This window comes from Takifugu rubripes, chromosome 19 (assembly GCF_901000725.2).
Source record: "Takifugu rubripes chromosome 19, fTakRub1.2, whole genome shotgun sequence".
In the NCBI taxonomy this organism is placed as follows: Eukaryota; Metazoa; Chordata; class Actinopteri; order Tetraodontiformes; family Tetraodontidae; genus Takifugu; species Takifugu rubripes.
Window position 1 is genome coordinate 17,173,515 of NC_042303.1, and position 20,281 is coordinate 17,193,795.

General features: G+C 44.3%; 1 protein-coding gene across 3 annotated transcripts in view; it reads right to left on the minus strand.

The window, feature by feature from the left end:
- The window catches only part of cntn4 (contactin 4), a 102,526-nt gene that overhangs the window by 6,679 nt on the left and 75,566 nt on the right, over window positions 1–20,281 (minus strand). For 2 of the 3 annotated variants that reach the window (XM_029827151.1, XM_029827150.1), the window contains 6 exons: window positions 19,667–19,796; window positions 18,948–19,098; window positions 7,051–7,178; window positions 2,623–2,798; window positions 767–887; window positions 267–425 (listed from right to left, as the gene is read on the minus strand). In XM_029827151.1, coding sequence (XP_029683011.1) covers window positions 267–425; window positions 767–887; window positions 2,623–2,798; window positions 7,051–7,178; window positions 18,948–19,098; window positions 19,667–19,796 — 865 coding nt within the window. The remainder of the gene's footprint in view (window positions 1–266; window positions 426–766; window positions 888–2,622; window positions 2,799–7,050; window positions 7,179–18,947; window positions 19,099–19,666; window positions 19,797–20,281) is intronic. The other variant, XM_029827152.1, reaches the window with a different exon arrangement.

Sequence of the window (20,281 nt, forward strand, 5' to 3'; positions counted from 1 at the left end):
TGTGGTAGGGGAATAGACAGTGTCATCGCTTAACTACAATATCAAATTGCAGCTTTGGCAACAGGCTTCATCATCAGGATGAGACTCATGTGTCAGGACTCCCAGGAGTCAGATAAAATGGCGGTCAATGGTTACGCTACAATTGCATAGTGCTTGGTCGTGGGGTAAAAATCACATCTTCAATAATCTCACAGGCGAGGCAGAATGAAGAGCCGCTCCTCCACTGTGTGATTGGAGGAGGCCACGGCTGGTTGGAGCGAGCTTACCTGTGGTGACAGCCTGCCACCCCAGGGAGAACGGTGTCCTGGCCTGGATGGTGTATGCTGTAATTGGACTGTGATTATCAGGACCAGGCCTCCAGGACAGAGAGGCTGTGGTATCAATGATTTCTTCTACATGAACGCTGGTGGGGGGGCCTGGGGGACCTGATAGATGGCACAGCCAGGCAGGAAAAGGGAAGCGAGAGATAGAGAGGCAGATGGAGGAAGGGGGAAAAATGTAAATCAGGTAGCGATAGAAAGATGGTTGAGCCACGTTGGTTCTGGCACCTGCGGCCACAGTAGCAAAGTCAGCGTCAGTGTGAAACCTTTGGGAGCGATTTGGTCTAATTAGACAGTAAATTTCCCCCAGGAAAGAAACTTCTCTTTGCCTCCTTTTTTCCCTACGCCATCCCATTATTTCTTTATCAGCGAGGCACAACCAGTCACATGTAAACATTAATCACTGGGATGCTTCTTCTGTCTTCAGCAGTCGTGTCGCTACTTACCTCTGACAATCAAGTCGAGCGCGATGGAGATGCTGTCCACCTTGGTTTGCACGGCACACGTGTACTTCCCGGCGTGCCTCAGCTGGATATTTCGAATCATAATATCTCCCGCTGAATGCTGCTGCCATTCAACAGAAATACACACGCACATGCGCACGCAGAGACAGAATTCCATAAGTCTCCAGCTATTGTAATTCAAAAACATTGCAGCTTTTCCAGCCATGTGGGAACGTAACAAGCACAAGAGAGCTCATTCTTATGTGTGCATCTCGAAAAATAAATCCATAATTCCTACAGAATTCACTCCATATCCTATGAAGGACCCTGACAGCTGGGAACAAATTCAATTATTTTCTCACAGGAAATACAGCTGATCAAATAGCATGATTTTAAACACAGTGTGCTTTAAGGGGAGCTCTGCAGGCTAGTTTTCATTCCTCTGTGACTGCAACCCCCACACCTACCGACCATTATCATTATATCAGGGCTGATTTCTTATAGCAGGAATTATACGCAGAAAAGGGGAGCCTAATCAGTGTAAGTGCAGATGTAAAGCAAAGACTCTGAATAATATAACACACCACTTGTAAAAGTAAGCCTCTAACATGCGGGGAGAAGGAAGTTACAAACCTTTTATTGTCGACTGTGGCTGGCTGAAAGTTTATACGGGGTGTGTATGCAAATTCCATTTTAAAATAAACCACAGGCAGCAATTTTCTGACCATAAATAATACACTTGATACAAACATGCCCCCTGCACTGCGGCTGAATTTATTATGACCCTGCTGAAAGAAGAGGAGCTTTTAATATTGATGGACCAATGAATCTTCCCAGTCACCTCTTGACCTTTGTTCACTGAGGCCTCTGAAGGGGTTGACAAATGTCCTCGGTGCTCCAGAGCCCAGTTACACTAGTAAAATGATTGTTCTTTTGTAAGCTTATTTATCTAATGATTTATCAGGTCTCTGTAATGCAAAAGCTTGGCCAACATGTTTTGCATTTTTTATATGAACACCGCTGCTGTTAGAAGTCACGTATTTTCTAGTATTTGTAGTTATTTAAATTGAGTTCCAGAAATTTACACTAGAGCAGTTTATTGGCAATATATGCTTTGTTCAAGATTATACTCCTAAATCTCGGAGAAAGAACTTGCTATCAACTTCTGCCTGCTAACTGTACTATAAGTATACTATACTAATTATATATTGTACGTATTTCTTCACACTTCACACATCAGCGCTTGACAATTCCATCCTTTAAATGGAACGTTTGACTCAGCGGATCTGATCCTGCTAACGCAGATGCATATGCTGACATCCCAACACCAACATCCTTAAGCCCAGGAGCTCAGTGGGACTTAACTTAGAAATGAGGGAGTAAGTCATCAATGGCTTCATCAACCAGAAAGTGCCACCTCAGCATCGTCCAGGGAATCTGGGCTACAACCAGACGGGATCTGATAGCTGCTGGGAGCTTCTGAGAAAATACACTGTTGTCTGGAATAGGGGGGCTTAATGTGAACCTCTGTGTCTCCCCAGACCATTACCGAACCACTCCACAACCGTGCCATGTGATACAGATGGCGATATGGTGAGAATTGCTCTGAGTTGTGTAGGTGCTGTGTGTGTTCTTGTAATCCGCAGCCTACCAGCCAAGTGAGAACATTTTTTGGACGTTGGATGGATGTGTATGTGTGAGTTTATTCCTTTATATGCCAACTGATCAGCCTGGCAGTTTGCTGGAGGTCTCCAACAGTGTTCCTCCTCCTCACACCAAAGGGTTTGAAAACAGAACACACACTGTGGCAACAACCACAATCTGAGACCTCCAACAGACTTTGGGAATTATGTACTTACACCTCCCACTTTCTCAAAAAATCCTCCATGACTCCCAAAGTGGATGAGCTGCTCGTTGAAGAACCAGGTGAACTTGAGCTCCAGCGACGGGTCGTGGCTCACTTGACATGGCAGGACCATGCTCTCCCCCACGGTGACGTCCAGAGTCGATGGCGGAGTGGTTATTATGGTCGGCTCTGAAACAAACAATTACATCCCTGAATGTTGGCGCATGCTTGTGTCGGTTCTCCGTCATCCCTAAATGGAAGTGCTAAAATTCAAAGCAGCTGATGAAAGTCCATTTGTGTGCATGATTCATGTTCCGGGTGTTTATTCAAACGCCCTGCTTCCTCAGAATCACAATGCAGAGCAGGGAATCATAGTAAAGAACAAGCTCTTCCATCATCTTTATGAAAATGTCAGACTCAGTTAATAGAAGGGTGTATAGGACGGAGCCTACAAAAAAATAGCCTGTGCAGCAACAGTAACCAGCATTTGTTTGAGCCTGAGCTCAGTTCCACAGAGGATTCAGCACACATCATTTCTCTGTCTTGTGAAGCGTCACTTTGTCATGACAAGCTCTGCGTTTGGCAGAGAATTCTCCCCCAATCAGCCCCAAATTACCACAAAAACAGCAAACTGGGGTAAACTTGTTTTCAAGGCCTCACGACATCACCGGGGACGGGGTAAATGTCCCCCATCTGCTCATAAGCTGTGACAGGAGGATTGGGGCAGAAGGACATGGGAAAGGGGGCAATTGTGTGCCTTCCCCATTTATGGCACCTGTCTCCCTCTTGGGGGTGCTGTGATTACTTGGTTAAAATTGCCACACTGAGCACACAGACTAAATTAACCATGGCAAATGATCCCTTGACAGGCACGGAAAGTGCCAGCAGTGCAGTCTTCGCCCACATTGAATTCGATACAATTCAGCCCCACCCCCACCCACACACAAACACATCCAAAGCTACTATCACCACCATGTGTTCACGATCTGATTCATCTATTTTTCTGATATCATGTCAGAAGGCTATCAGCGGGGGGGGGGTGGGCAGGGTGCTGTCAGTTACACAATGGACGCGTGTGCCTGAGACTCCCAGGCCTCTATTACAAGGGCTAAATGGTGAACGATGGTATCGACCTAAATGTGAAATAACACAGCGGAGGCCTCCGTGGGTCTGCGAGTCGCTTTTGAGGCTGAACATAAAAGCCTTAAAGAGTCTGACTTTTATGACATAAAAGCTAAAGAATAAAAGCACACAAAAATAGCGGTTTTGCAGAAGCTTTTAAATATGTTCACAAAAAGGCTAATTTCTTCTGACATAGAAATTGTGTCCTGTTGTTCTCTCTAAACAAGTCTTAAGTCTTTTTTTCATTTTCGAACGGAGGCTCTTCCCTACACATGCCGTCCGGTGGGAATATGCTGTCTTATTAGGACCATCTGTCATCATTTGTGACATATTATGGACAACCAAGGTTGGTTACACAACCACACGCAGGACTCTTGAGTGTAATTTGATTGATTTCTATCTTGTAGATTGCCCTGGTGTCGCTGTAAATGAGTATAGAACCTCGTTCACTTAGTGGGGTCAATCAGAAACAGGACGAAAGTGTATTAACAAGCCGTTACGGAGTGAGTGGCAGCTCAGGAGGCAGTGAATGCCCGCTGACCTGCAAATTTAAATGAAGAATTATTTTGAACAACCTGTTTGTAATTGGCATTAATGGTGTAATAATAGATGGAAAATTCACCTTTTCTAACTGACATTTTAGCACGGTGGGATCACATTTCCAAGTTAAGGAACTGAGTGAGGATGGACTGAGAACAGATGATTTACTGACACTATCTCACAGTAAGTAGACTCAGAGAGGCTGTGCAACAATAATGGATGGCTGAGCAGAAACCCGAACGAGCCAACAGTTACCAAACAACGCTCTGTCCCTCTCCAAGGGATGCTGGAATTCCTCACATGGCCAGTTTTACCAGTTTTCCTACAAACAGCAGCAGTGGTGCCTGTGGAGAATCCCTCCCAACCTTTGACGCTCTGCAGCTATACACACAGCTGTGCAGACGCTCTGAAGAATCTGGGCCTGAATAATGCAAAAAGAGGGTGTTGAAAGGAACAAAGATTCACCCTCTTCTTTTAAAACCTTGAAGCCGGGATCTGTGCATTTAAGGCCAACACGAACTTATAGGAGGAAGGATCCTCGGCCAAAGAAAGTCTTTTGTGAATAGACGGCATAAAATCCGACAGTGAACGATGCACCAAGGTCTAGCTATTATTCACTAAATGGTGAATCCACATTTAAAGAAAAATGCTGATTTTCAGTATGGCTGAACTCACATATTCAGTTTTAGAACTCAATTTATTTTCCAATCGACACGTAAAAGGACATTCAAGGACAAACATTAGCCATGAAAAAAATAGTCTTCTACACAAATGTGATCCCGTAACATGCAAAAGTCACCCCACATTTGAGTTCCAGGCTGTGCAGTGGCTCATCTGTGGCAACCTGCTGGTGATCACTGATGCATGGCTGCTCATTATTCTCTACATGGCTGTCAGGAGTCACACAAAGCTTTTATTTCCCATACTTGCAGAGGGTGGACATAAACCAAAAGTTTTGCAGGAAGTTTGAGTAAGAATTTACAAAACAAGAAAGTCAGTTTGCTTTATTCACTTGATCTTTAAAAGAAAAGTGACAGTTGATTTTATTTCTATTTCAACATCTCAAAAAACTACATGATGTGACACAACGAGCTGAGGCCCTGACACCCTCAGTTAACTGACCACCTGACTGGAGGAGGGAACACTAATGGCAATATCTTCCCTCCGGTGAAAACACATTTCTGAGAGCAACCTGATAATCCAGTGTAATTAATCTTTAATATCTCCCCAGTGTTGTATTAATGGGGACATTAACACGGCTCATCTCTTGTGATTGCTCTTCCTGTTTGCTAGCTGGCTTAGCCGCAGAAGGGTGAGATGAATGTGCCGTGACAGGTATTTTTCAGCATTCATATCACCAAAGTCAATTTGAACAAACCGCTGCCATATCCCATCACGGCAGCACATGCAACCTAAATTACCATCTCACTAAACCGTGTTTCCAATCTTCAGCGAAATAGTGGATGTAATTTACCTCATCCCATGTTCCAAACAATATTGACTGAGACAGTGAGGCACAAGATCATATTTGTAAATCAGCTGCAGAAAACTGTTGTTACATATGTTGATGGACAGGAAGCACAAGGCGTCATGGAAAACCCGCATTCTCTTTTTGGAAGTGATGCGAGAAGACGTACAAGGTTATGTGCAGAAACGTCTTCAAACTAAACCTGCATAGTGAGAACGGCAGGTTTTGTCCGCAGACACAGATTGGTTATGGGTTTCTGTACCATTTTCATTTCAAATTGTTCATAAAAGAGAGCGCAGGGCTGAAAGGCAGAGCCCGTCAATGCCTGATATCAATGTGCACTGTGCAGCAATTAGTACGATCATGTCAAAAAAATCAAATTAAAAAAGTTGTAAATGGTGTTTCTTTACTTGAAAGGTGACAAGGTCACTGTTTTTGTGCAGGAAGGCGTAGTCATCAGTCCAAAGAGAGGTGAAGCGTCAGCATAAATCAGCAGCGAGGTGCAGCCTGAGCTCTACCCACAGCCTTGGCTGCTGCTGACATTCAAGCATTCATTATATATGAAATCTGTCTTTTATAATTCAGCAGAAAAAGGAACATGCCCTGATGGTGATTTACACGAGTGATTTTACAGTGCAGACAGGTGCGTGTGTGTGTGTGTGTGTATGTGTGTATGTGTATGTATGTATGTATGTATGTATGTATGTATGTATGTATGTATGTATGTGTGTGTGTGTGTGTGTGTGTGTGTGTGTTTATGTATGTATGTATGTATGTATGTATGTATGTATGTATGTATGTATGTATGTATATATACACACACACACACACACATACATACACACATGCACACACACACACACACACACACACACACACACACACACACACACACACACACACACACACACACACACACACCCTAACCCCAGTTCGGTTTGTTTGACGAGGATTTTAAGGTGATCACAGCTGGGGTCAGTCTAATTTTATCTGACATTTTGTTGCAGCCCTTTGCTGTCAACTCAGCTAAAGTGACGGGTGTTTCGTGAACTCTGGGAACATTTAGCAGCCCTCCTGATGACACAAGGCTGAGAGGAACAGACAGCAACCCATAAAAATAGGGGATCAGGTGATCAGATGGGCTGCTAAGTGCCGTCAGGTAGCAATCATGCCTGATGGCTGTGTGGACCTTACCGCTCCAAATATTATTCTTCTATTTAAATGAGTGTTTTCTTTTTTTTTTCCAGCAACAAAACTTGAATAGCAATGCAAGGAAATTGCCCTAAAATGCATCAAATTCAGATGAAATACCTTTTACTGAGAGGGTTCCTGTGCTGCTGGCCACCCCAAACTGGTTCCTCGCAATGCACGTGTAAAGACCAGCATCAGATTTCGTTGCATTCCAAATCCGAAGGCTGCCGTTGGCCAGAATGGAGATCCTGCAGCAATCAAAAGACATCAGGGACAATAACTCATCTGATCATTTTCGCATCGGCCAAAAATGTTCTGATTTCAGCATTGATGGCTTTCCGAGCCTGTCTGGAAATGCCACTGGTGGAAATATTTGACAAAAGTAACCAACACAAAACATTTCTCAGGATCTCCGATTGAGTTTAGCACCAGGGAACAATGCTGTGAAAAACAGATGTATTTTCTGCAGGATGGATTCTGTAGGAGTTATCTGGGGCAACAGTGGCTCCATGCCCTTTAAACAATAGCCCCACTGCTTCAAAAAAGGTCAAAAGTCTTTAACATAACTTGACATTTCCTTCATAACAAGCTTTATGGAAATTGTGTCCTTGAAAACAAGGTATTTGGGAGAGTCAAAGATAGAACAAACCTCAAACTCATCAAATCAAGCCTAATTAATTTAAAAACATTTAATGCCATTTTTGTCCTGTTGAGGTAAGAGTGAATTTCTTTTTATCTTAAAATAAAAGCTATGATAAAATTGTTTATAAGAATGACAGCTAAAATGGTGCAGGATTGCATGATTGACCACGTGGACCGTTCTCTCTGCAAATAAAATCACCATGGCAACCTATGTATTATCCCAAGTTCTAATTATTTGGTTGCTGTTAGTTCACTTTTTACACGAGGACAACCACCCGGTTTTGCTGTCCATCAATCGGAGGGATGAGTGCTTTCTTTATCTTGTTTCTATATTTTACACCCGTTATGATGAGGTGATGAAGCTTCAGTGGGCCTCTTTCAAGTGCTGAGGGGGTGATAAGAAAGCGAGAAGACAGTTGAGAGCGCCAGCTAAAACCACACGCCACTGCTGGGTCGCCCTGCTTTATATCAGGATAGATTAAAAAAATAAAATGAAAATGCTGCCAAGCATTCCCAACAGTTACAGGAGGTGCATGAGGGTGTGAGACGGCAGATTACGCCCCATTCCTATCACTACCCACGAGTCTGAGCGGGCTCAGCATATTTAAAAGGCTGAACATTTCAAGAGAAGGATGCAGCTCGTGCTCTGTGCAAGGTTTGGCTGACAAATGTTTTTTGAGGAAAAGACAAAGCGTCTGAACTCTCGTGGCCTCTTTTCAATCAGCCAAACTAAAAAAAAAGCATGTTCCTTTAACTAGAACAGGCACTGACCCATTTGAATTTCACTGGCGCTGACTCGCAGCAGACTACAGTCTATCCAAGTGCATCGGGCTCTCACATCATTCTGTCGCCAGGGACGCAACAGCATCTCAGGACTTCACAGGACGTGAACCATGCATTTGGGGGCTGCTGCAGAATGCAAACAAGTGTTGCTGCGCAGGAGTATAATGGAGCTTCAAACCCTTGGTGGCACCATTGTTGAGCCAATACTGTTTAGTAGCCATTGGCTGCTTACAGTGGTTGAAGGTGAACCTGGGAGAAGTATGGCTTTATCGCCATTAAAAGAGAGAGAGAGGAGGAGCAGGTCTGCACAATAGTTCCACATTATACTCTGGAATTAATGGAACACGAGGCACAGGAGGTCAACAGCGGCGAGTCGTCGTAAGGCAGAGTGAATAAGTGATGAAACTTACTATTAGCGTGTTACAGTTTTGCTCCCGCCTCCCCTCATCGCTGTGGAAGCTCAGACAACATGTCTGCGCGATGTGCCCATTATGTGAGGAGACACTTCCCACCTCCATCCCGAGAGAGGCCGGCAAAGGAGCCGCTATTAATAATTCACGTGCGAGATGAACACAAGTGCCTTCCTTCTCATCCCGGTCTTACACGGGTTTAATGGACACAGCAATAATCCCCCCAGAAAGAAGGTGACTATTTTGAACAAGGCTCCGATGGCCAAATGCACTAGTGCGCCCTCCCCCAAAAAACCAGGTGTGTATTTTGGACACGATCGAGCCTCTGAAGACCGGGACTGTACAGTGCTGGTGCTCCCTGCTACAGGGCAGGATGAAAGAGACAAATAAGATCAGTCGCGGAGCAGCCATCACGGCCACATTGAAATGGAAATCTCAGCGAAGAGCTCGGTGTGAAGTAAAAGCCTGTTTTTGTTATTTCCTCAGATTCTCTTTGAGAAGCTGTTAGCAGATGCAGACGATGCCTCCGTGCAACCAAAAAGGCACTTGAAAGCCTTGTTTTGATGTTTCATTCAGACATATTTTTGCCTTTGATCTGTTTGATAAAATCTACATCTTCAGAGGAAACTGTCACTATGCGGAGGAGTCACAGAAAAAAGCGCCGTGGAGTACTGCGTGGCCCTTGAATGCACAGCGAGTTCCCAACGGTAACAGCGGGAACTTCAGATAGTAAAATGAAGTCGGGCGTCTGGATGAGCTAATACCTTCGAAGAACAGAAGGGCACTCATGAAAATTCAGCTGGCAAACAATGCGCCTAATCACAGATTAGATTGTGATTTGAGAGGTTTAAAGTGACTCTTCATGAATACTTAGCGACTCCAAGATGCCACAGCCGATTGGTAGCGAGACTGCTGGGTGGCTCCGTGTCCGTCTGTTCTTAATAAACAGGGTAAATAAAACAGGCTTGTGAAAAGTCGGGGTTAAGATTCTATCAGTGGAATTGCTCAGCCGTGAGACCCCAGGAAGAGTGATCATCACAAGCTTACGCTGATTTCACCATGTAATTAGTCTCTGCACAGCCCTCCTACACACAATCACGGCGTGGAGATCACCGCCTCAGTGGATGTGCAGTTTGCTCGGCTCGCCGCTACAGCAGCCGTGCGCTCCCGGCTGCCAGTCAATAAAGGGAAGTGTGGAAAAGATGATTGCGGGGGATGTGTTGGCTACCACAGTGAGCTCACAGATAAGGCGAGTTTGGTCTGTGTTACTATTTCCAACCCGCATTGACCACCAGCGACCTACCTGCAGGTGATGTTTCTAATCATAATTGTATCAAAATGCCAGTGTTGCTAACAGTGCTGGAGGCGAGCGATTGTAATGCTGCAAGTGAGCGGAGAAAAAGGTGAGGTCATGATATCCCGTCAGCTGGGACAAAGGGGTGGGACCCGACTTCAGGTGTTGATCTATGCTCTTGACTGCTAGAAAACCCCCCAAGAGCTCTGAGGGGAGGGACCGCTTGTGATAAATTGAGAGGCTGCCTCCCCAGTTCCCACAGTGAGCGGGGCTGAAGAGAAACAGCCCCATCGACGGCATAAACAAGCCCAGCTGTGTGGCACGAGCCTGGGACAGGAAGCCTCCACTGCTAGATGGACTTCAGCCAAACTTCTAAGGTGCTATGATGAGCTTCCTTCTCAAGTTAAATATACCTTAACAGCCCAAACAGTTGTCTTCCACAAAGACATTGTGCAAATTTGCACACAGGAAACCAACATTTCGACTTTCATGACAAATCACACCGAATAAAAGCAAAGTGTCACAACACCATCACAGTGTGATTAGTTAGAGAGTCGGTGAAGCAAGAAGATAATTGGAAAAGTTTAGCAAGCTGATTAGGCCTTAAATCTGTTTGTACACCCTGATTATTATTAATATTTATATAATGTAATAGGGTATAAATGCAGACTGATTCAGAGGCCCACTATCATTTCCCTCATTTCTATAATTCTGCTTCAGAACGTTACCAAAAAAAACCCACATTTAAAGCCTTACGACTGGAGAACCGCAGGCATATTTGTCACAGCTGTCGTGGCACCAAGCTTCACATGCTCATCATAACATCGTGCATGTGGCTGCCGCCTCATGCAAATGTGCAAGTTGTTCAAACTAACAACCATTGTGTCAAATCATGCACATCGGGAATGCCATCGATTTAATATTTGGAATATTTATAGGGCTTCAGGATGGGTTTGCCGAGCCGTGCACAACATCTGACACTTAGTATGCCTAAGAAATATGGTAAGAGCTGGGGTTGTACTCTAAATATGCCAGATATTGTGTGATGGCATGATGAAAAATGTCTGGTGGCCAAAAACAACAACCACAAAAAAGAATTACCGTTAATCATCCCAGGAGTGTTAGAAATGATGTGGGAGCTCGACGAAAGTTTACTCTGCCAGTCTCTTGTTTATATAAAATCACTGCAACTAGCTAACGGTTGCAATCAATCTGGTGAAAAGGCCCATCAGACAGAGGAGAATCAATCAAAGTTCAATATAAATACAGCAAAAACCTTTGCAGATGCTGCTGCAAGAAGTTCTTGCTAGCAGACAGAGCAGGTCCGTCAGCACCACCGACAGAACAAAGACCCTTTCTCCCAGTCTTAACAAAGACACCTCCTGCTGGGCAACGTGATGTTTTCTTTCCTTCTTTTTTGCTACTTTAACAATAGTTGCAAGCGATAGGTGGAATTTTCCCTTTGACTGTCCTGTGTATTGACATGTTTCTCCAGAGCGCTAGTTAGTGTTCACGCCACTTTGGCAAAATTGCTTTAAACAAAAGAACTTCCAAAAAAAAATAAAAAATAAAACCACTGGGAGGGGACAGTGATGCCAACGCTCCATGAGGCAAGTTTTAATCTTTTGCTCTCTGAAATGAACAGTTGTGCTGCCTGCTTCTGTTGTTCTCCCAGTCAGAGAGGAAGCACACGCTGGTGTCAGGACGCCGAAAGCTCCACGAAGTCACCGCTCTTTTTTTTCCCCAGAGGAAAAGTTGAGCTAGAATTTTCATAATGCTGAGATGAAGTAAATTAAATTTGCAACACATTTCGTTATCTAGTCCCATTTCAACATTAAAGTGAAAAAGGGCCCAGGATTACATGACGGCCTCCCCAGGCATGAAAATAATGTCAATGTGTTATCGATGGCTTTAATGAAAAACAATGAAAACCTCATTTTCTCTTTAACTCCCTCTCTCTCTCTCTCTCTCTCTCACACAGTTTCTACTGTCTAAAGACCTCCGTGCAAATGAACCCCCTCAGAATAAATGTTGTGTAAAACTGAATTTTTTATAGGAAGGTGTCTTAATGAAGCCGGTTGAGTGAGAGCTCCTTATTCCCGCCTGTGGAACATGGTGTGATTGTGTCAGTAATTGCATTGTGAGGCGAGGGAGTTTATCTGGCTGGGCTGCAGAGAAGTCTGCGTATGGACTTCCAGAGGATTCCTTTAATCACAAATTGCTCTCCTGGTCCTTTCCCCTTACAGAGATATTAGTCTGCTCCTGTGTGCTGAGGTTCCCTTCAGGAATAAGGAGCACATACATGTTCCACAGGAAATTGTCAAAAGAGCCAAGATGGATTACTCATGCTGCGCTGGCACATCCTCGCTTTGAAAAATGATATCAGCCAAAGTCTTGCAGATAAAAATAATCCTGGTGAGCAGAGCTTGGGATGCAGATGGGTGAAGAGCGTTTTGACCTAATCTCTGCAGACATCTCAGAATTCCGTTAGTATTTATTTGACTAAATTCACTCGGCAGTTTGAGAAGCTATTTTTCTGTCTTGAATCCAAATCCAACCTCATCCTTCTTTGCACCATTTTGAATGGACCTACAAGCACCAGCAGCACGGCAAATCTAGTAAATCTGAAACATGGACCTGGTTCTAAAAATCTGCTGTAACTGTTGGGGGCAGTTGCTTTGGCAGCTTTAAGTGCCAACATTAGTGCATGTGGAGAAACGACAGCGACGTTGAAAATTTCTGCACAATTAGACCCCAGAATCAAAGGATTCAGATTGATCGTTGGCAGGAACCTGCTAACACCAGTAACCCAAGACTGTGCATTAAGGTTACGTGCTTATCAAATCCAGAGGTTCCTTCTGAGAGGAACAAATCAAACCGGCTCATGTGCAGCCGCAGAGGTGACTGATACAGCCGGTGGTGAAGTGAGCTCCAGAAAAAAAGGAGGAAAAAGCAGTCTCTAAAATATCGTTGAGATATTTACCGTAGTCATCTGTGTGGTAGTCTGCAGTGGCTGCCATTTATGCTCAAATTATTCATACTTGCCTGCAAGTGTGCTGTTTTTCTGACCTTTCTCCATGTTGGATGTGACATTTGAAAACTAGCTACTGTTTAAAGGGGATATCAATAAAAACATCAATAAAAAAATTAACTAGTGTTTATGACATCATGTGGCAAAGTAAGCGTGGTGCCACTATACCTCTAAAGGCCCATGTATCCTACAGCGTTGACTATAATTATCATAATTATCATGTTAACCCGCTGCTACTAGCCCAGCACAGCCATGTGCAACACAAACGGATAAATACTGGAATATTCATCTGTCACTGAAGCTGAGTGACCTTCACCACGGCTCTTCTAAACATACCGTTGGATTTCAAACTTGCGTCTCGGTATCAAAATATAATTGAACATATTTAGATGCTCTGTTATAAACTGCACGTCCAATAACATCCTTGCTTTTCCAGCTAACGAAGCTCAACATTTGCTGTCCGCCCTTCTACAGAAATGGATGAAGATTGAGGTTCAACCGAGATTATTTCTGCCTCCTGAGCAGCCCTAGCTCTGAGACGTGTTTGGATAAATAAAACATTTAATCTGCTATGTGGATGTGTTTGCTAGCAAGCGCCACTGAACAGGATCGGACGTTGTCTGCAGGATCAGCAAAGCGTTAATCTCTGGCTTGCTCCCATTCTCAGGAGAGAGAGCACCCGTGCACCTCTCATGTGGCCCACAGCCTGGATGGAGAGGTGCAGGCCAAATCCAAATGAAAAGAGGCAGTTAGCTGTCCAGACTGTAGCCTATTTTCAGTAGGTAAAGCAATGAGTGAGGTCTTTCTGGGCACACAGCCTTTCAGTGTTCATCTTGGGCACAACTATCCTCCACAGAGTTAAAACTCCACTTCACCAGCAGATGTTCAATTAGAGCCAAATGAGGAAATTAGAGATCTGGTGAGGAAAATGTGAAGTGACATTTAAACAATGTAAACAATGTTTTTAATAGCTTTAACAGCATGCAGGATGGGTCTGAGCGAAAGCAGACCAGGAATCATTTAATTACCATCTTTATTAACACACCTGTACCTGCAGGGGCTTATCAGCCCTTCCCATAGTCAAACTCAGGGACATTTGACGGAACCCTTTTAGAAAGTTTTCTGAAGGCAGCAAAAGCACTACTGAACGGGAAGGAGATATGCAATAAAGGAATGTCAAATGTGCTGCTCTGGCTCCTCCAGCAGGGTTGGGCGTTCTCCTGACTCTGAGGCTTTCTGCAGAGAGCCTGCCAGAGCAGATTGACCATAAATGCAGATCACTCTGCAAGAGATCTCTTCTTTCAGGTGACAGCCACCCGTATTTACCCTGCCAGTGTCGCAGCCATGTAAGATCCACAGTGGGAACGGCTGCAGATGGAACCGGGCCAATCTCTCGTGTTGTTTTGCTCATGCTATCAGACTAACCAGCATCCAGACCACATAGAGACGGCCTCCGGTGTCGCTCACTTTAAATCAGCGAGCCGCTCAAAAACCTGTCCTTTAGAGTTTGTACCTACAGCATTTGAAGCTTTAAACACAGCAAGCAGATCATTTCCACAAGGCCCCAGGCAGAAAATGAGTCACGGAGCATCTCGCACTAGTAATTTCACAGGAGCACTGATTCGTGTCCCCCCGTGCTCTTCAACTCGTGTTATACCTTGGCAAAAGTCAAAAAGCCGGATTAAAAGTCTGCCTATATGTGCTTGATTTTTTTTAAGTCCTAAAAAAAGGAAATATGGGGGAGAAAGATGGCTCGCATTTAGGCCACTTTCCAAGCAGCTTGTTTTCAGAGAAACACGTGATCCACTTATCTCAAGCTGCTCGACGCGGAACGAGACGCTTTTGTCCACAGCAAATAAACCACGTTTGACATCGTTTGATATGCAACATGTGAGAAAACAGCTGAAACAACAATGGATCATCTAGGCTCGTATCAGGAATCAAATGGTTTTTTAGGTTTAAAAATGAGAGAAATACTGTATAAATAAGGGGTTGTTGACTGTTGAAAAGGAAGAAGAGCGCACAGGTCCATCCCACCCTGGACACACACACACACACACACACACACACACACACACACACACACACACACACACACACACACACACACACACACACACACGCACACACACACACACACACACTTTTTCACTGTCCAGCGATGCACAACATTTGAGCCATCTGGCCACTCGACTGAAAACATCCCCGGTGTCCTTTGTCTGCCGCTTCCCTGTCAAATAGCAGCTTCATTTCATTTATTTAAAATGTGTGACGGATCTTTTTTTTTATATCAGCGCAGCGTGAATGTTGATTTAGATGCTTTGAACCACAGAGGAGGGGCTGTTTCCCAGCAAGATAGTGCTTCAGCTTTGTCGTGCTGCAAGCAAAGCTACCATTTGAAACTATTTTTGACCACTGGCCAACCGAGCTGTTAAGACCGAGACCATTTCAGCGGAACTGAATGTTTTATTGTAAATTTGATTCAGTGAATTTAAACTTTAAACTATCCAGTGCTACTTTACTGGTAACACTGGAGAGATTCTGCACTGTTCCAGGAATAAAAAGTTATGTGATGTATAAAACGCTCCTTGAAACTATACGATCTCGGGCTCCCATCCTCTTGTGTCTCTGCTGTAGGACTGCACGTCTTTAGCTGTGTGAAACCACTAATCTTGTGCAAGATGGAGCTGATGAAACTTTGAAGAGATGTTACCTTGGCAACAAGGTTCCTGTACTAACCTTGTTCAAAGGTGTCACTCAAACGGTTACACTCCCAACAGCACGCTGCTGCAGCAGCGATCTGAGCCGCTCCGCAAATATGTTTGCCTTGACGCTGATGGAGAAATGGAATTATATTACCGTTAAATGGGGGAAAAAAAGCTTGAACACATAAGGTTCTAATTTAATGTCATCAAACATCAGAAGATGTTTGACTACCGAAACAAGATCTGCATCCTATTTACAACACCTGCTCATTTAAGACAGTAAATACATTTAAGTTTTCCTCTCTTGTGCACCTACAGGTGAGTGGTTTTTTTCTTAGGGTACCAAACTCTCCAGTGATTAATATCCATAAAGGAGCATGAGCTGCCTCCTCGGGACATCTGCAGACCTACAGTGAAAAATATACTATTAAAAACAAAGTATCTGCAGCAAACTGCCCCGGCTGATTTTGCTTGACATTGTCAGAGCTACAGAGAACATGATTCATATCTGACCGTGTCCTAAAGAGGAGGATAAGTGGGGACCGGAGCTTAAAAGCCCCATGTGCACAAGGTCACATGTTTAAGCTGGAACACGCTGCAGCATGAGAGCGCCTCCAACAGAAGGGAGGGGGGGGGGGATTTGTTCCTGCCACACCCAGAGCGCTTTAGCGCTACCCTCTGCTGATAAAAACGCTTTTGGAAAGGCTGAAATTTCAGGAGTGAATATCTGCATGTCTGGCAGCGCAGAAAAGTAAGATATTAATAAAGGCAGGAGGCAGTTATCGGGAACAGAACATCCTGGGGCGACACACGACAGGACAGCTGATTGAGTGCGTCTGCTCTAATGAGTTGACTAACAAACTCGATGTCTTGCGGCCACCTACGGATGGAGGTGGCGTGTTGTTCCGTGGCTGGCGCAGCCCGCTTACACTCATCAGCAAGACTTGCTCTGCGCTCTCAGCTGCTTTGTTTCAGCTGATGTCATCTAAACCTTGTCCCTGCAGGCTTGTCTAGGGTAGATAAGGACCCTCCCAACCCTGCTAGTGGTGCTCTGTAGAAAAAAAAGAATAAAAAATGGGGCTGCAGCTATGAAGATGGATTACCCAGCTGGTGACACCGGTTCACTTTCCACCAAAGTCTTAATGCAATTAAGGCAATTAATCTTCTCACACACACACACACACACACACACACACACACACTCTCACACACACACACACACACACACACACACACACACACACACACACACACACACACACACACACACACAGATTGAACATCCAGACAATCACATTTACTTTACAAAAAACAAACAAAAAAAGAAGTTGACAAGCACGAAACGTTGCTTCTGCGCTCATCAGACAGGTAATGTGGAAGAGCAGCATGCTGGTTGTCTCATTATTTGCTGCTCACCCAAGCGCGTCTCTGGCTCACATCTGTGAAGGCTTTTGATTTTGATTTTCACAACAAGCGAAGGATTGAATGCTGTGGTCGACCGACATGCAGGACGGCTATTACATGGAAGCTATTTGAAAGACAAGGCCGCTAATAAATACAATAACAGGTGCCTTTCTAGGCCTTGGTGCGGCATAGGACACGTGGACCTATATTGTAGATCAGAGACATGAGAGACGATAGAAGGAGCACACATTTATATTTTAATTGTGCTTCATCCTTCATTATTTGAGCCAATTAACTGATGTATATTCAGCCAAAATAATTGTTTTCATTTATTATATAATAGAAATATTTCTGAAAAATACAAACTGACAACTAAGTTGTTTCATTATGTTCTTTCGACAAACTCAGCAGCCTGTATTATCTTTAAAAATGCCAAAGCTCAAGTATTTCTCTTGATTCTTGCTTATCTTTTGCTATTTTTGGCAGCTTAAACTTTAATATAAAGCAAATATTTGGGGCTGCTGTGTAGATTAGCCAGAGATTGGAAGAAAGGACAGAGAGATGGTTGTTATTTACGGGCACGGTAGAAATAACATAAGCAGCTTAAGCTCCTCATCTGCAGGTTGTTTTATATGGTTCAGGATCACAATTCACACCTGCGATCTCTGCCACAGACGCCTAAATGAACCAACAACGGGAGCTTAATCAAAACCGCATTCACTCCAGAAACCTCTTTTAACCACTGTTCTGCACCATCAAACAGCATGAGTGATTCAACCAGATGCGATTGAAGAAGCTGCAACAAGGCTCTCAGGTAAACTCTTCATTATATTGTGCTGATTTAATGTGGCAGTCTGTAAACTTTTACCCAAATAGCCAACATGCTATTTTGGGTGACGAGGGTGATGGAGATGGCCCGGGGCAGGTGAAGGGCAGCAGCAGCGAGTCCACTATGCAAATTCCAGGCACTTTGTTTGACAAGCAACAACAGAGTTTTGTATATATGCAAAGGTTGGCAGGTCACCGTGCACATAAGCCCCGAGCAGAGTCATGCTAGAATGGTGACACCCGATGGATGACCCCTATCTGCACGGAGACGGCCAGGCAAGACTTCTTACTTCATTCCGACCGATGTGCAAATGCAATTCATCAAGTGGGGTCCACTCCGAGGTCAAACATGGCGCCATGCTAAGATCATTTCAAAAGGACACGTGAGAAGAAAACAAGCCCCGCGCGAACAACTGGATTTTTTGGTAAGTTATTCATTCCTGAGGTGATAAATAGAGGTGAAAAATACTCGATTAGCTCTTTTGAATTTTCTCAGTCAGCGGCCACCTCTACAGATCTGGAGATAAAGAAGCCAAACCCCATTAACCACTGCTCCGTCAGCATGTCTGTTAGTGCTCCCTAAAGTTTCTCCAGGGACATGCCGCGGTAAAGTTTTTTAACGGCAGCTTTTAAAGGTTTTCTGTAACTGTAACAATGATAAACACAGGAACATACAAAAGTAGGAATGTTTTCCTTTGCATCTGAAGATGAAGACATGAAGATTTGTGAAGCCAGGTAAAAGGGCCAGTCAAACAAGCCAGTTTTCTGGCCAGTCTCAATGCATTTTCCATTCATTGCCACAGTTTGGCGACACCACAGAGGTCACAAACAAAAGAAATGTCCATCGCATGGACACTGGATGGCAGAGGCAGCACACCCCATCATTGGATCAAGGACAAAACGTGTAACATTAGCGTTACCTGTTGCTTTCTCTGAGTGGGTCGCTGCCCTTCCGCCATGACACCACACCCCAAGGAGACATCTTGGGCTTGCACTCGATTAGTGCGTCCCCTCCCGCCTTCACCAGCGTCTGGCTCTTTAGTTGATTTTGAGAGAAGTCTGGAGCAACAGCTGAGAAAAGAGCTGAATGTTAAAGCCAGAAATGTTTGCACAGTTAGAAAAACATGGCTGATAAGTCGTGGTATTACGGTTATCTCAGATCTCATTATTTCTGTAAAACTGTTGGACATGAATTACTTAAGCTCCATTTTCAGCTCCACAAGTGTTAGGTTTTGTCCCCATTTGGCATCCTTTACTCTTGAATTTGTTCTATAAGTCTTGGTCTGTGGAGGCTGATATCCATCAGCAGTATCATCAAGATGAGACAAGTTGGGGGATGAATAGTGAATGAGAACTGCTGCCAGTAAAGAGCTGGAGAGTGACAGTCATGACAAGGCAGATGGGTGAGGCTAGTGAGCAAAGCTGCCTTGGCATACATCACTGTCAGCCTCATGCATCCGTCTTCTAATTAATGCTTTCCAATTAGAGGCAAATAAGACAGAGGCCGGAGGTCATCTGGCAGTGTTGAACAGAGGCGTGAACATACACAAATGACTTCTACAACTGCCAACACACACACTTTATGCATGCATTACATTCCAAAACAGCATGGGCAACACACACATTGGCAGGGTCTTACCTATGACTCGCAGCTCTGCGTTGGAATACGCTTCACCGTGCTTATTCCCCGCCACACACTGGTACATTCCCGTGTCGGACAGGGTTAAACGACTGATTGACAAGGCTCCGTTGGCAACCTGTATGCGTTCCTGCAAACACAGCGATGCAGGACCTTAATATTACCTTATTCCGCACTCTCATCTACATTAAAACATCCAGCCACTGGACCAGTGAATTATGGTCTGGAAGAGACAGACGTGGCAATAAATCTAGGTTTTCATCACTAATGGAGGGAAAGGCTTGGTTGGATGCAGGCAGGCTTGCGGAAAATGACCCTAATCAATCTGCATGTTTATGAGAGTGAAATAAAACCGTGCCCTATTTATATCTACGACTGTATGGCAGGACTCATTTCCTCTCAGCAGGAGAAGGGGATATTATCCTGGAGTGGCGATGCAGCTAGATAGGCAGGGTGCTTGGTTTACACGGTTGCGCAGAACCTTCAGCACTGCTGTTTATGATGTTCACAAACAACACCTTCACCTCAGAATGGAACTCTTCAACATTTCTGTGCCGTGTTCTGCCTTCATGCCCTTCATCTCCCGTTTTCCTCGTGTTCACCCTTAATATCATT